This window comes from Trichechus manatus, unplaced genomic scaffold (genome assembly GCF_000243295.1).
Source record: "Trichechus manatus latirostris isolate Lorelei unplaced genomic scaffold, TriManLat1.0 scaffold00077, whole genome shotgun sequence".
NCBI classification, from domain to species: Eukaryota; Metazoa; Chordata; class Mammalia; order Sirenia; family Trichechidae; genus Trichechus; species Trichechus manatus.
In genome coordinates, this window is record NW_004444013.1 from 1474821 (window position 1) to 1491098 (window position 16278).

General features: G+C 60.0%; 1 protein-coding gene across 1 annotated transcript; it reads right to left on the reverse strand.

Moving 5' to 3' along the window:
- Positions 1-960: 960 nt before the first annotated feature.
- Positions 961-16223, reverse strand: STX1A (syntaxin 1A). The gene is made up of 10 exons (XM_004380756.1): positions 16190-16223; positions 8352-8429; positions 7903-8002; positions 5224-5298; positions 4493-4566; positions 4291-4399; positions 4124-4197; positions 3125-3262; positions 1356-1466; positions 961-1038 (listed from the first exon to the last, which is right to left on the reverse strand). Exons 1-10 carry the CDS (start codon positions 16217-16219, stop codon positions 961-963), a joined length of 867 nt encoding a protein of 288 aa, XP_004380813.1. The 5' UTR covers positions 16220-16223.
- Between the last annotated feature and the right edge of the window lie 55 nt (positions 16224-16278).

Genomic DNA, 16278 nt, shown 5'->3' on the forward strand with positions numbered 1-16278 from the left:
GAGTTCCCAGAGCACGAGAGTAGAGGCCACTGTCCCAAACATGCAACACAATGGCTTGAAGACCCAACCCAGGGCTGCCAGGGTCAGTGGCTGGGTTGGCTGTGGGCGCAGCCAGGCAGGGGTTGCCGGGGCCTAGTCTGCCTCCCCAGCTCCAAGGGCTGCTGGGACAGGGCACCAGCCAGCCTCTTCCAGAGGGTCACCTGGGGCAGACCTAGCCCAAAGGGGTTGTTCTGGGGCTGTGCGAGTGTGGGGAGGGTGAGGGGAAGTGGCCAGGGCCTCAGCCAAGGGAGCCGAAGACCTGTTGGTTTTGCCCCAAGGTGGGGGAGGGGTCTGGTCCTGCCATGGCCAGAGGCCATGGTACCCTCAGCCTCCCTGGCAGTGATCGGCTATCAGAGACTTGGAGCTGGACTGTCCCTCAGGGCCACCCCTCCCCTAACCTGAAAAGCAGCACCATGTGGCCAGCTGGTCCGCACCCCTCAGGGGCTCTACTTGGGACAGCTGGAGGCCAGAGGCCAGGGCAGATGGGCAGGTCAGTCAGAGGCAAGATTAGGGTCCAGAAAGAGCCTTGGTGCCAGGAGAGGGCAGGGCCCAGGCCTGAGGGGAATTTCTGAAGGCAGGGGAGGGGAGTGTAGCAGTGCTGCCCTGGGCAACCCTGCCCAGTGAGGGTGAGGCAGCCTGGGCCAGGGCCTGAGTCTGTCCCTTGCTGGCTCCCACCCCACCCCCTGGGCCGCTGCCCAGCCTGGCTCCCCTCTGCCTCTTCTGTACAGACGCACACTATCACAAAGATCATGCACACAACACGGCTCAGGGCGGGGATGGAGAGCCCTGTGGCAGAGAGGACCATGTGGGGTAGGGGTGCTCTGAGCCAGAGGTGGGGTGAAGAGGGCTACCCAGCCAGGCGGCAGCAGCCAGGGCGCCTCCTGGGTAGACTATCCAGAGTGGAGCGGCAACGGGTGGTTTCTATCCAAAGATGCCTCCAAAGGTGGAGGCGATGACGATGCCCAGAACCACACAGCAGATGATGATCATGATCTTCTTCTGCACAGGAGGCAGGATAGAGAGCCTCAGAGTGTGTGGTGGGGAGGCTGAATTCTGGGCAGAGCTTTGAGGGGTGTGGTACAAAGGGACAGTGAAGGGGCTTGGGGACATCTTGGAGATGGGGGAGGGATGACTGCCTAGAACTGTCTAGGGAAGGGGTCACAATGAATAGGGGAGCTGAAGGCTCTGGTCAGGGATTTTGAGAGGAGGTACAGAGGCAGAATGGGGAGGGACCATGGAATGGTCTTGGGACTCATGGGCGCTGGGGAAGGGACTGTCATGGGGGATTGGGCTTGGGCCAAGCTCGGGCTACTAACCCGGCGGGCCTTGCTCTGGTACTTGACAGCCTTCTTGGTGTCAGACACGGCTCTCTCCACATAGTCCACCGAGTTCTCCACGTTGTACTCGATCCTGTCAATCATTTCCCCCTGGGCACCGGGGGGATTCCAGCTCAAGGGCTCCTGCCTCAGGGCAGGACTTCAGGAAAGCACCCTGAGGTTTGGGGGAGAAAGGGGGCATGAGATGAATAGGGTACAACTTCCCACCTGTGCCCCTCAGGCCAGGTCCCTGGGCAGGGCGTGGAGGGCACAGCAGGCTTCCAAGGCAGCTCCCCCCTCTCCCCACAGGGCACCCATGGTGGGGGTGGGGGGGGATGGCCATGCAGTCTCAGCAAAAGGGTTGGGGACCATGCAGACCCACGGTGCCTGGCGCCACACAGAGGCGTATGCCAGGCAGAGAAAGGCAGGGCAGGAGTGGGTGGGCTGGAGCTGGAGTCTGTGCCTGGCCTGGCTACAGCTGAGTGTCCCTCCATCCTCCAGGTATGATGGTCCTGCTCAGCTCTGACAGTCTGCGGTCTTCAACCTTGAAGACCCCTGGCTTGTTACGCCCTCCATCACCCTGCCCAGCCCAGGGCTGGCAGTTCATCCCCACACCACAGCCCTCTCAGCCCCTGGAGTCTGGACCCATGCTGTCCCCCAGGGGCCAATCCGACTGTGATGCTGCCCCAACAAGACTCCCAGCAACAGCGTGTTGATAACTCACGGCCCTCTCTCTCCCCACCATCCCGAGTCCACATCAGTGTGGTTTCTCCTCCCCGTGGCCAACCTGCTCATACATCATATCACGCCCATACTTAAAACCCTCCAATCTAGAAGAGAATCCAGATGCCAAGTGCCTGCCACCTCATCTCCAACTTCCTCTCATCTGCCACCCCTCTGTGCTCCAGCCTCACAGACCCCTTTCTGGTCTTCAAACAAGTCATGCTCTTGCCGGTCTTAGGACCTGGGCACATGCTAGTCCCTCTGCCTGGGGCCAGCTCTTCACTCTTCCCCTGAGAAGTCTTAATGGCCAGCTCCTTTTCACCACTTTGGTATCAGCTCAGTGTCATCTCAGAGGCCTTCCCTGGTTACCCCATCCAAAGTGGCTACCCTGTCCCGTCACTCTATCACAGTTTTGCTCCAAGCGTGGTCCTTGGACCAGCGACATCAGCATCACCCTTGAGCCTGACAGAAATGCAGATTCATGGGCCCCCACCCGACCTACCAATCTCTGGGAATGGGACCAGGAAACCCACAAGCCTTCCAGGGGGACTCTTAGGCACAGGCAAGCTGGAGAACCACTGCTGTACTACACTGCCTCCTCCTAACATCTCCCATGCACCTGGCACAACTAGAGAATGTTACATGTATTTACCTATGCTGCCCTTTCTCCCCACAGATGTTCACTCCAGGAAGCAGGGCCCTCATCTGTCCTGGCCACGGCTGTACCTCCCGCTCCTAGAAAAGTGCCTCGTCCCCAGTGGGCACTTGAGAAACAGCTGGTGGTCAGGACAAGGCTGGCCTGGGGGAGGGCCAAGCAGAGCCATGCAGAGCCAGGACCTGGTGGCAGAGCCATGCAGAGAGGGGTCCTTCAGGTGGGCAGGGCCAAGCGGTGGGCAGAGCCCTGGAGGCACTGTCAACAGCAGGTGGCTAGTTACCTGAAGACTTGGTCCCTCCCAGGCAAGAGCAGCATGTCAGGCAGAAAGGGCAGGGGTTAGTGCAGCCCTGGGTGCTGCTGTGGGCTGAGGGGATGGGGCCTGGGCACTCACCTGGCTCTCAACGAGCATGGCCATGTCCATGAACATGTCATGCAGCTCACGGATGCTGTTCTCCAGCTTGATGATCTCACTGTGCCGCGTCTCAATCTCGCTCAGTGCCTGCTTCGAGACGCTGGAGTCCATGATGATCTAGCGGGTGGAGCAGTGGGCTGAGACCCAGGGATCTCTGAAGGGGGTTGGGGTGACGGCCAGGACCAGAAAGGCAGAAGGCCAGGGGGGAAGGTAGCTAGGATGGGCAGTGGCCTGAGTAGAGTTCCAGAAGGGAGGCCGCAGGCTTCCTCTAGCCACAGCCCTCCCCCGCCTTCCTGCTTGCTTTACTGACTGTGTTACCCAGTGTCCCTGAGACCGATTTCCTAATCTGCAATACAGACTAATGATACTTCCCGCCTGTGCTGGCCTCACAGCAACTGCTCGATAAACGGTCGTTTCCATTCCTGGTGGGCTTTACCAGAGGTCAGGTTGACTGCCCCTCCATCCCCATGGACCCAGGTCTTTAAGGGAAGATTTACCTTTCTTCCACCCCCTCTCCTGTGCTTCCTCCCACACTGTATGTACCTGCCTATCGTCCCCTCTTCCTGGACCTTTGCCTCCCACGCCTGCATGCCACCTCCTCTAGAAAGCGCCCCTGCTCAGCAGAGAACACAGCTTCACTTGCATGTAGAGACTGCCCAGGACACCATGTCCTCCAGGAGGAAAAGATAGTCCAGAGGGTGGTGGGAGGAGGCCCCTGTGGGCGGCAAATAGGAAGGGGCAGCAAGGAAGTAGATCCAACTGGGAGGAGTCAAGACACCAGGGTCTTAATTCCACCTTTGCCACTAACATTTATGTGACCTCAACCTGGCCGCTTCTCTTCGGGCCTTTGCTTTCTCTTCTGTAAACCGCAGGCACAAACGTGCCTCATAAGGTGGCTCTGTTGACTAAATACTAGCAGCCCCAGCACATTCCATGCACACCAGGGGTCATGGTTGGTGGAGTGGGGTCCACACTCACCCCTGAGGCAAAGATGGCAGGGTTCCCACTCTCTAGCATGTCCTCCAGCTCCTCACTGGTTGTGGTCCGACCAGCTGAAAGCAGGGGTCACACTAAGCCAGGCTCTCTCCAGGGAGATTGGCAGCCCTAGCCCCACCCCTCACCCCGGGCCACGCCCCCCAGCTTACTGATCTCGAGCTGCCTCTGGATGCGGCCCTTGCAGCGCTCGCGGTAGTCAGACTGTGTTGCGTTGTACTCGGACATGACCTCCACAAACTTCCGGGACAGCGTGGAGTGCTGGGAACGTGAAATGGGGCGGTGTCAGGCCCGGCCCACAGTCTTAGGCACCTGCACCGCACCACCGCCCCCCCACCCCGCCCCTGCCTGGACCTGTGTCTTCCGGATCCTCAGGTCGGCAGATGAGCGGTTCAGGCCCTCCTCCTGCTCGATGCTCTGCTCGATGCCTGGGTGAGCAGAGGGCTGCTAAGCGACAGTCCCCCATTCACCACTGCCCCCAACCCACACCAACCCACACGCCCAGTCGGGCTCAGGACCTGGGAACAAACGGGGGATTGGGAGTCTGCAAGTGGTGAGTGAGTGGAGGGGTCATACTGGGAGGAAAGGAGGAGGAAAGCAAGCATGATGGAGGAGGTGCTGAGCAGAGCCCTCCCAGCTGGGCCTTGTAGGTATGTACACCTGCTCCCATGCACACCCACTTGGGAGGCCTGTCACGTCAAGCTGTGTGAGCACCTACTATGCGCCAGGCTTGGTGGCTCAAGCCCACCTGGTATCTGTCTGGTTCACTTTCTGCCCGGGAAAGCCGTGTACCCAACCAGGGGCCACCCCCAGAGTGGGAAGAGCCAGGGCCCCCCTGCAGAGCAGTGGACTAGGCCTGTCTATTCCCAGGTGTGCACCGTGCCCACACAGTGCACAGGGCCTCTGCATGGAACAGCCAGTGCTGGCCTGCTGTGGAGCTGTTGTGTGAATGAGCACATAATGGCACCCTCATACAGGAACGCAAGATCCAACCCACCACCTTGGGTGAGTGAGCCCCCAGGCGCTAACGGGAAATGGACCTGTAGTGCCCCTGCCCCCTAAACAAGGCCTGAGTGCAGACTCACTCTTCAACTTGGAACGAACTTTGTTCGCTGTCTTCTTTATGTCAGACACGAGTTCCTCCAGCTCCTCCTTCGTCTCTGAGGAGGCAGAGGGGGTGGGGGTAGACACTCTGGGTTCCCCACTGCCTGACGTCCAGGTGCAGCCCCTGCACAGGGAGCCGATGGGGGACACTGGGCACATCCCCTTCTTTCCTGGCTAAGGCTCTGCCTGCCCCTCCAATCCTGGGCCAGGACCATACCAGCTGCAGCCTCACCCCTCCTCACTGCCTTCCAAGGAGCTCTCTTCCTCTCTTGCTGGCTGCCCCCCCAGCAGATAACAGATGGGTCTACATTTAAGGCAGAAATAACTGAGGAGCAGCTGGTGATGCTGCAGTTGGCACTGGGGCCCACTTACTTACTTGATACTTGCCTGAGTCGAAGGTGGGGGTGCAGGCTCACCTAGTTAGCTCACCTGGTGGCTCAGGGGGGGTGAGCAATAGCCAGTGGGCAGATGGCGGGCAGGAAGGCTGATGCCTCCCCTAACCCCTCACTCCCGGGGTCACAGCCTCAGAGCCTCTGGGCAGGGCTGCCCTCATTCTCCTCCGACAGCTGCCCCTCCGCATGTGCTGAACTCTGTGGAGGCTGACAGCTGAATGCCCAGTTGGTGGGAGGGCACAGGGGTACCTGGCCTTGGTGAGCCCCTGGGCATCACCAGCCCTGGAAGTGGCAGGTAGCTAGGCCTCTGACAGGGTGAGGTTGGGGGAGGGTAGGGCATAGGGTTTCTGGCCCTTGTTCCAGATGGAACCATCACCCTCAAGCTGGCAGAGGCTGCAGGTGTACCTGGCTTACCCTGTTCGGCTGGCGAAGTGGGGCAAGCTTGCTGTTCTCCAGCGGCATGGGGCACAGCAGTGGGTCCTGGTAACACCCAAACCTCAGGGCAGCCCTCCAAATCCCCGCTCTGAGAAGCCAGGTCTGAGCTCCTGGCTGTACCCCCTCCAACTGCACCCCCTGCTTGCCTCTGAGGTGGATGTTTCTCCTATCAGAAAGGCCAGAGATAGGGCACCCTCCCAGGTGGAACGTGTGAGGTGGCTGGGGGGCTCTCAGGAGTGGAGGAGGGTGCCTCGTTTGTAGGAACAAAGGAAAACTCGGTTACCAGCTGCTCCAATGTCTCAGCCTCTTTTGCTCAGACCCAAAATAGCCCAGCCCGGATGGCAGCCCCCAGAGGAGGCAGAGCCAGGCTTGCCCCAGGAGAGTACCCCACTCCCTGCCATCCTTCCTGTCAGCTCCACTCCGCCTGTGCCCTTAAGCCCCCAACAGGGAATCCTGCTCCTTGGCAAGCACCTGTCAGAGCCCATGTAGTGACCTGTGGGGTCCCGACTGCTCAGCTCATGGAGGGCGACTCTGAGCCAGTCCCCCTGACTGGTGGTCCAGGGGGAGAAGTGCAGAAGATGGCCTGCCCAAGCTGCCGGCAGGAGCACCAATTCCTTAGCTCTTTACTCTGTTCCCTCGCCCTGCAGCCACCTTCTGACCCCCGCCAGGAGCAGCCCACACAGGGACACACGTGCTGTGTCACAGGGCTAGCTGTGCCAGACAAAGCCCTGGCGGGTGGGCAGAGCTGATGCCTGCACTGATGTCTCCTGCCTTGGGCGGGCCCTCTCTCTTTCCCACCCCTCCTGGGTAGTCTCCCTGCTCCCACTGATGCGTCCTGCCTTCCGGAGGCCTGGCACTGGGTTTGGTCGCTATGGCAGTGGTTTCGGATTGAAGCACACCTTGGAGCTGTGGGAGGATGTATGCTGGGTTCCTGAGAACACCAGTGGCCTGGGGGGTGGGAGTCATGAACAGGGAGGCAGCGTTGGAGACAATGAAAGTCCCACCCTGAGTGCTAGGGAAGAACAGTACTGGGTGGCCAGCCAGGAGTCCCAGGCCCTTCCCCTTGGGCGCCTGTGCCATCCCCACTGGGCCCCATAGGCTGGCACCATCTAAAGGACCGGAGAGGCGGGAGTACCGCACGGGGAAGCAGGTGCCTCAGAGGCCAGTCACTGCCTCACTGGGATGAAGGGCGAGCCCCCCAGGGGAGGGACTCAGCCCTGCACGCTGTCAGCCTGGCCCTTATTAGCGTGGTCATCAACACGTCAACAGGGATTGTGACAGCCAGGTAAGGAGGACCTGTGGGGACAGTGGAATCCAGACACACACCAGCTCCCTGTGCAGAGGGAGAGGGGTGACTAGAACTGAGAATGCCCAGCTCTAGGGTACCAAGGTGGCCAGGTGCTGGGGCTGCCAGCTCCTTCCGGAGGCTCTGCCTGCTTGGCTGGCCTGCCCTCCCAGAGCGCTGCCACCTCAAAGCTGCCATCTGCTCCCTGGGGAGGTGAGGGAGAGGGAGGGGCTGGGCTGAAAGGCCTCCTAGTGATCAAGATGGGGCTCCTCCCTCCCAGACTGCTCCCTCTTCCCTCCCAGATTCCAGGGCTGCAGCCAGCCCTGCTGCCTTAGAGAAAAGCCGGCTCACCTGGTGAGGGTGGGGCTGGCTGCCCCTCCCTCAGCTAAGTTTCCAGTGGTCCTGGGCCCTGGAGCCTCCTTCTGAGGCTCCTTCCCTCCATGAAGCCCTCCCAACCTGGCCAGGCCCAGGCACCCTCAACCTCCAGCAGTGAGGGGTGCTGGGCTTCTAGGAGCCCCACATTGGTAGTAGCCCCTGCTCCCACTCACTCTCATCGGGGTTGGGGGAAGCCAGGATGGCGCTGTGCTTCCGCTTCACCTCCTCCACATTCTCCGAGATCTTGTCAATGAAGCCACGGATCTCCTCCACCTGGGGACCATGGTGAGGCGGTCAGGAGGGACGGGGCTCCTTGGGCCCAGGGCCCAGGGAGAGGCCAGGCCAGGCTTTAGGTGGAGGGGCCTGAGGTGGCAGGGGTGGAGGGGGGGTGCTGCTTACAAGCACCCTTCTAGGCAGGAGTGGGGAGCGGTGGGGAGTTCCAATCCTAAGCTCTCCTCTGAGTTCAGTCTGCTCGCCCTCAAAGTGGGTCCATTCATTAGTATCATCCTGGGCTGCTAAGCCAGGCACAGGTGTGTCAGAGCACTAGGCCTGGCTCAGAGATGACACGTGGCCCCCTAGGTCGGCCAGTGTACAGGGACAAATGGGGTGGGCTGGCTCCCACCTGTTCAAAAAACTCGTCCATGAAGCGGTCTCGGTCCACAGTGACAGTGACATCATCATCGTCATCGCTGTCCTTGGCCTGCAAAGGGAGGTACACACATGAGTGGACTGCGGTAGGACCTCTGGGTTCCACTAGACCTGGGACCCCATGTGGCCCGGCACACAGGCAGAGACACAGTGCATGTGTGTACGTGCAGGCAGGATGCAGCTCCAGGCCCTGCCGTACCCCTTTCCTGGGACCTCTTGCAAGCTGTGCCCTCAGCTCCCAGCCTTCACCAGTGAGAGTGGGAGGACCCCTGGGGACGCAGCATAAGGAGAAAGACCCAGCCTATCACGTTGGTGACAGGGCCAAGTCTCTACGGTCTGGCCTGGGACTCCTTCCCCTGATTAGCTGCCCCTTCCCCATAGGACCAGGGTGGTCCCTGCACACCCCTCACCCCAGGGTGTAGCTGGGGAGGCCCTGCCTCTGGCTGGCCAAGGAGACCCTAAGGCTTGGTGTCCCTGGCCTGCAGCCACCCAAAGCCTGGGTGTGTCTGTTGTTAGCTGGGCCTGCATCTGGCCCCCTGCTCCCCAAGACCTTGCCTGAGACAGACTGCCTGGCAGCCAGTGTCCTCCACGCTCAGAGACCCAGCCACGCCCCATGGGTTTGATTAAGAAGGAGCCCTGAACTCCCAGGCTCCCTTTCCAGGGAGGCGTGTCTGTCTATCCCAGGCCTGGGCACCGCCAACGCCCCAGCCTGTGGGCCCTCTTCCACAGCACCCCAGACAGTCCTGGGAGATATGGCCTGTGGGGCTCTGCTGGGTGCTGGGTTTGCCCGTTCAGCCCTCTTGGGGGACTCTCTCCTCTCTCTCTTGTCAGTCTTACACTGGAAGTTGATTCTCCTTCCCTCTAGGCCTAAAGCTGGGCCTGGCAGCCACAAGACGCTAGTCACGTCACCACTTGGCTCTGGGCTGCCTTAGGCCCCAGACCCACCTACCCCAGGAGCCCCTGTACCAAAGCCAGTCCTCAGCACGGGGTGGCTAATGACAGCTCTGACCTCCTACCACGCTGGGCGTGGTCTTCACTGTCTGCCCTGCACCTTGGGTCTGCTGGCAAGGCCAAGGCCGATCTCCACATCAAGGCAAGGATTCTCAGCTTGGCCACCCCAGGGCAAGGACCGCCACCTCTCAGACAGGTTTCTAGGGCTAGGTCCTGCCTCCTCCTTTCTCAGTGCCCCGTGGGGAGAGGGCCTGGCTCAGCACTGGTCCTCTGCTCAATGCCCCCCCGTTTCTCCTCCAGGACAAGGGAACAATGACCTGGCTGCAGGGAGGGAAGACTGCGCAAGGGGGTGACAGCACAGCATATACCAGAACCCCGCCAAAGTGGGGACCAGAAAAACAGGGGGGGTTCGGAGCTTCATGGAGGTGCGGGAGGGGCCTCTTCTCATCAGGAGATCATACCTCCTCCCCCAGCCGCTAAATAAATTCACACCCCCACTCCTCACAAGAGCCTGTGGCTGCCACCAGGTAGCCATCCCCCCAAGCCCACCCACAGAAACACAGAAGCTAGGAGTCACTGCCACACCCTAAAGCCATGCCAGGCCCCAGAGGTGGACAGAGGGGCACCCCTAGAGAGACCAAGGCAGAGTATAGCCTTGAGGAGACCAAGTCTCCCTCCTGGCAGCCTGCTGGTCAGGCAGCAGCCCCCGGAGTTCCCACTATTTAATGCCCAGCCTGCTGTCCTTCCACTGTCCAGAGGTGGACGGAAAAGGAGAATTTTCCAGCTCTCTCCCCAGAAAGAGTAATGATGGCCACTCAGGCCAAATACAAAGGCCCCTGAGTCCCAGAGACGCGAGTCACTGCCAGCCCCTGCCCCAAAGACCCCTGAGGTCTAGCTGGTGTCCCTCTCTGGGCCCAGCCTGCTCAGTTGTAAAATGAGGACGTATCTTCTCAAGGTGGCCAGCTAGTTCTGACCTGCTCCTCCACAGCCTCCCCAGGGCCGAAGGCTGCACTGAATCGTTTTTCCAGCCAAGGGTGGGCAGGAGAGACACCCATGCCCTCCTCCAGGCCCTCTGTCTATGAGGGTAGAACAGGGGAAGGGAGACCCAGGGCAGGGTCTGGGGTGCTTAGATTGGGGTCCACCCTGGAGGTGGCTTTGAGGTTGGCCCCAAAGCCAATCAGAGGTTTAGGGCCTGACCTCACAGCCTTGTACAAACCAGCTGTGGAGCTAAGCAAAACCTTGGCAAGATGCTCCAAGGGGACTGTACCCCTTTGCCCCACACCCATCCTCACCAAGTCCTCCCACTTCTTCCTCCTCAGGGCCTTCTACCCCCACCCGCCCCTTTATCCCACCACCCCAGCCTGAGGCCGAACCCCTACACACCCACAACCATCTCCCTGCCCCTACAATCCACCCACTGACCTCCCTGCTTTCCCCATGCAGCTTCCTCCACCTGGAACACTGACTCCCTGAGGAGGACATGCCCCTCATTCTCGAATGCCACCTCCTTCTGGAAGCCTTCCCCAGCTGTTCCCCAAGTTCCCCTGGATCCTGACACACTGATCACATCCCTATTGGAGCCCTAAAGGACCTGCCTAGTGCTGGCAGCCCTGATGTTAGAAAGTCCTTCCTTTTCCTGTGGTTTGGCCCCAGGCCATAAAGAACCTAACGGTAACTGTCTCCAGAGCAGCCTTGCCAGAGATCTCCAGGCAGCATCCTCCCTGGTTTCTCTTCTCAGGTTGAGCATTCTCTCCCCTTCAGATCCTTCCCAGGGGCCCTAAATTGCAGCCCCTGCCTCAGGCTTGCTGTGCGCGGCCTGTCTTCTCCTGCAGTAAACATGTAAACAGAATCTGCTGATGACTGTGGTCTGAGCAGTGCCAAAGAGCTGACCTCCCTCTTTCTACGTGGTCTACCTCTATTAATACAGCCAGAGATACCATAAGTGATCATGTAGCACTTCCTGCCAAGGAAAGCCCCAAACCCCTCCCCATTGCTGTCTCAAGTGATGGACTTTTATTCTGCTTGTTCCAGCCTGTGAGAATCGGAAGGCTACTGACTCTGTCGCCCGCTGCAACGTCACCCACATCCAGGCCAGGGCCCTGTGGCACCTGTCTAGAGACCTCTTCCAGACTAAGTCAGGCCTATGATCAGTTCTCACCAGACACCGAATAAATGACAACAATGTAGGATGTCATCCCCCCCACCTCCCCTGCCCCCAACCAAGACACCCTCCAGACCAAGAAGGAATTCGGTAATGCAGCCAGCCTGGCACGCTGCCTTCCTGGTGTCCTGGACTGGTCAAGTGGACATCGTACCCACGTGCTCTTTGAGAGGACACACTTCTGGCCTGCTGGCTGCCGGGCACAGAGTAGGCACCCTATTAACTGCTGAATGATGAGGATCCCAGCTCCCTGGGAATCCACTGGCCCTCTCTGAGTGGCAGTCACAGCTCCAGGAGCGCTGGGTTGGAGCTGGGGACTTGGGCGGCTTCAGTGTGGAGATGGCAGCTGGAACTGAGAGGCATGATCAGCTTGAGGTCCAAATGTCTACTGGACGCACCCACCCAGACACAGCGCAGGCAGCCTGCCTGCCACCAGCCCAAACCAGGCTGCATCTTTCTCCTGTGCTCCCTCCTCTGGACCCCCTCAAGGCCCTTTGTACCCCAGAGCCACCAAGGCCAGACACCTGGGGGCATCCCACTGTCTGCCTCCTCTCACATCCAGTCTGCTGCTCTTTGTTTCTAACTCCGTGGCGCCCAACCCTGGGCCTGCACCACAATCCCTTGGGGGGATTTTTAAAAAACAGCTTCCAGGGTTCCACCCTGAGGGACGGAATCAGAATTCATGGGAGTGGGACTGGTGAGGGGATTTTTAAAAGCCCGTGCACAGAAGAGAGCCGTGGCCTGGTCTCACCCCCTCACCTCCAGCCTGCTCAACCAGGAAGAGAAGTCAGGGGATGGGGGAAGCAGTGTTGACTAACCTTCAGGTAAAGAAGACCCCCAAGAACCTCCATGGGGCGGAGGTGGTCAGGGAGGCGGGCCGCCCCTGGGCAGAGGCTCTGGGATTCCAGGACACCTTCCCAGAAACCAGTCTGAGTCCTCCAAGAGGCTTGGAGGCTGGGCAGCCTCCAGGCCCGTCCCAGAGGATGGGCTGCTGGCCAGGCAGCAGGTTGATTCATCACTGCAGCCTGGCTGGGTGTGAGTGAGTCGCTGTTGTCTGCCTCAAGGGCTATGTTTTTTCCCTTCCTCTTTTTAATGACTAATCAAAGTCAGTATCTCTAGCACAGAGACACCCAGAGCTGAGTCAGGGGTGTGTGAGGCCAAGCAAGGGCTCCTTCCAGCCCCAGTCCCCACCCTCTCTCATCTCCTCCTCCACCCCAGGTACCCAACTCTCAGCACAGTCGCCCCTTAGCAGGGCCCCAGAGCAGGTTAGGGAATGAAAGAGGCTGGGCTCTGCCACGGAGGCACCTCGTGACCCAGATAAAGCCTGGTCCTTCCTAGACCTCAGTGTTCCAATTTGCTAGACAGGAGGTTAGACTAGATGGTCCCTGATGGTCATTCCATCTGCAACCCAATGAAAATGTGCCCCAATCCACTGTTTATTCTGGGAAACCCCAGGAGGTAAGCAGCATTTAGGTGTGTGCTGAGGCCGACCCTGGCCCGGTGTTTTTAATCTCATTTATGCCATTCTGCAAGGCAGATACTATTGGTTCCATGTCCCAGACGACGAAATGGTCTTAGAGAGATTAAGGACTGAACCTGCACGGTGTTGCCCTCCTGGTCCCCAGTCTCTTCCCAGCACAGAGTGAGTGAGAAGGGGAACTTGGACGCAAAAGGGGGCACTGGGCTGGCCCACCAGGCCTGCCCTGGCACCTCCAGTGAGGTGGCCGGCCGCTCAGGACCTCAGGGCCCCAAGAGGCCCGGTGGCATCAGGACCTCCCATTATTCTCCTGGTCCAACAAGCCAGCCTCTCTGCCTTTATTCACACCACACCCTCCTTTTGGATCACCCTCCCTTCTCTTCAAATTCAGCTCCTCCTCCTGGGCCCTCCTCAGTTCTCTTCTTCCAGGAAACCATCTTCTAGCAGGTTGCATGTTCTCTACATGGTCCACCATGTGGATAAACACGCTCTGGGCCCAGAGAGGGCAGGTCAGCTCCAGAAGTCCACAGAGAGGCCTTAGATGAGGGGAAGGGGGCAGCTGAATGCAAGGGCAAGGCTGCATGGGGATACTTGCCCTGAAGTCTCTCCTGGGTTGTGTGGCCTGGGCCGTCCCTGTCCTTCTCGGGCTGCCTTTCCCACCTGCTGATCTCTGAGGGCCTGTCTACACTGTGGAGGCCCCCAGGCTGGCCTCCTGGGGACCCCAATGTTTCCCTTAACTCTCTATTTGCAGAAGTGGAAAAATCAGCCCCATGAGAGGTGGGGGCTGGAGAAGGCTGGAGGGCTGGGCCTGCAGAGTGCTGAGGAAATGCACCAGCTCCTTCCCCAAGTGTGACTTTTATAAATAAGCTCCCTTTGCCTTCCTTCCAAATGTGGTGGCGTTAGGTGGGGAGGAGAAAAGAGGAGGAGGAAGGAAGGGAGAAGGAAGGCAGGAGGGATGGGGGTGCAGCCGAGGTCCTGAGCACCCCCTCTGTCCAGCCTGCCCAGCCTATGCCAGCTGCTTGATTCCTGCAGATTCTGGGCTGAAAGTTCTGACTCCTGGGGTTCAAGGTCTCCCTCAAATGTGGAGTCAGCTGGGAGACCTGCGACCATCCCTCTCCCTGAGATGCTGGGTTCCAGGGCTTCCTGTTTCCACTTCAGAGATGGGGACCCAAGGCCCAGAGGGAAAGAGACTCCCACCTCCCAGTGGGCAGGGCCACCTAGCAGTGAGTACAGCCTCCATGGCTGTGAGCCCCATGAAAGGTGGGGACTCCAGATGCTTCCAATGATTCCCAGAGAGGCCAGGCCTCAACGTCTGAGAGAACACTCAGGCTAGTGCGTGCTCACATGTGCCTGCACATATGCACGTGTGTGTGCATGCACAGGGGCAGGATGGGGTGCAGGGTGGGTCCCAGACATACACACTGGAGCGAAAAGACCTGGGTTCAAGCCCCTCGCAACCCGGGCTCTCTTGAGGCTCCTTCAGTCCCAGCTGGGGCCAAGTTTGACCATCTTTAGGGACTAGACAAAGCCCCCTTCTACTGTCCATCTTGATATATCAGGCAATCCACTTCTCCTTTGTGACTCAATTTCCCCTTCAGAAGAGGGGGTGAGAGGCTGATGAACCAGAGGCCCTCATTAGGTATAAGGGACTGTGCTCCTCCCAGCCCTGTGGTCCCCACATGCCCCCATTGACCCGCCAGGTACCCAAACATCAGCAAATATACCACACAGCCATTCATCACCAAGATAACATTCTTTCTGACTCAGCAGAGCACAGGAAACTTGAGGGCAACCACAAAGGCTGGCAGGGGAAGTGTTTAGAGACTGTATACGCCCTGAGGGACCATCTTCTTCCTTTGAAACCTCATGGGGTTTACCCCAGTGGCTAGGCGCTGGGCCAGGAATAACACAGGTCTGAGGGGAGGGTGGGGGCTGCCATGTCAGAGCAAGTAGGAGACGGAGGCAGGGGAGCACGGGTCCCAGCTCCAGGGTGCCCAGGAGACAATACTGGTAAACTGGGGGAGACTCCAGCACAAACTCTGGAAGCCTCTGGGCAGAGGGGACACGCCATGGGATCAACAGCCCAAAGGATACTTGGGACTTTCCATATGTGGGGACCAAGCTGGGCAGCAGAGGAGGGTTCTGGGGAGCCACTGAGCTGTGGGCCCCAGAGATCTGTAGACAGGGCCTGTCAACAGGGTCGTCAGCCAGGGGCTAGGTGAGACTCAACTTGGTACTTGGTCTAGGGCCCTGATCCTTACTTCCCCCACATACAAGTGGGCTTCAGTTCCTTCACTGCCCGCACCAGCCCCAGGGTTTGAAATCCCTAAGGACAGAGGTGCCAGCGTCCTGGTGAATGGCAGAAGTCGGGGGAACAGCCCTGGTGACAGGAGCAGGAGGCAAGGGTCTCTGGACTGGGCAACGGTGGGCTGACTCAGAACCGTTGTGCGTCCTCCTTCCTCCCTCAAGCCCGTCCCAGAAGTCACACCCCAGGGGCCTCCGAGACACAGGTGGAGAAACATTCAGGTCTGAATCCAACCAGTGAACACTGGAAGGGCCAGGAAACGCTGGCACGGGCTGCCTGGAAGCCAGTCTGGTGGACCAGGGGCGGGTCTGGCCCCTCCCTGACCCAGGGCGGACAGAGGACTGCGACCGCGACCCGGCAAGGAGCCACAGGTGATGGGAGCCACAGGTGATGGGGGCAGCGGGGCGCCCCGCGAACAGCTCCCGGCTGTTGAGCCTGCCCCTACCCGACGGCCTGGTTTCCGCAGAGCGCCCCGCGGCGGGGCTCCGGACAGGGGACCGCCCTCTGCCCGTTCCCACCGTCTGTCCTCTGTCTATACCAGCCAGGAAACGGGAGGGATAGGGATGAGGGTCAGTGGAGAGACAGAGACCGGACTTGCTTCGTGGGCCGAGGAGAGATCAGGTTCCGTTTCGCCATCAAACCCCGATAATAACACCCGACCCCTCAGGGGGCGCGAAAAGTTTATCCAGGACCCCAGACTAGCGCTGCCTGTCCACAGGCCAAAGGGGCCGAGCTCGCGCGAGTCGGCGACCCCGAGGGGCTCCAAGGGGTGGGACCCCCAAGGGTCGGGGTCCCCGGCTCCGCACCGCATCCTGCCTGGGGACGCGGGAGCCGCAGCCCCGATGGCCACTGGCCCGGGGTTGAAGGTCCCCGGCGCGCTGGGCACGGGCGGCAGGCGGCCTCGCGGGCCGGACTCACCGTGCGGAGCTCCTGGGTTCGGTCCTTCATGCTCCCGGGAGTGGCGGCGGCGCCGGCTACAGCCTGCGAGCCCCGCATGCGCGGCGGCC

Excerpts from the sequence above, each read along its gene's own strand:
- STX1A (XM_004380756.1), bottom strand. The coding sequence starts at position 16,219 with ATGAAGGACCGAACCCAGGAGCTCCGCACG. Across the intron at positions 5,299-7,902 it reads TTCCCCCAACCCCGATGAGA|AGACGAAGGAGGAGCTGGAG; the intron begins GTGAGTGGGAGC and ends CTGCCTCCTCAG. Across the intron at positions 4,198-4,290 it reads CCAGAGGCAGCTCGAGATCA|CTGGTCGGACCACAACCAGT; the intron begins GTAAGCTGGGGG and ends CCCTGCTTTCAG.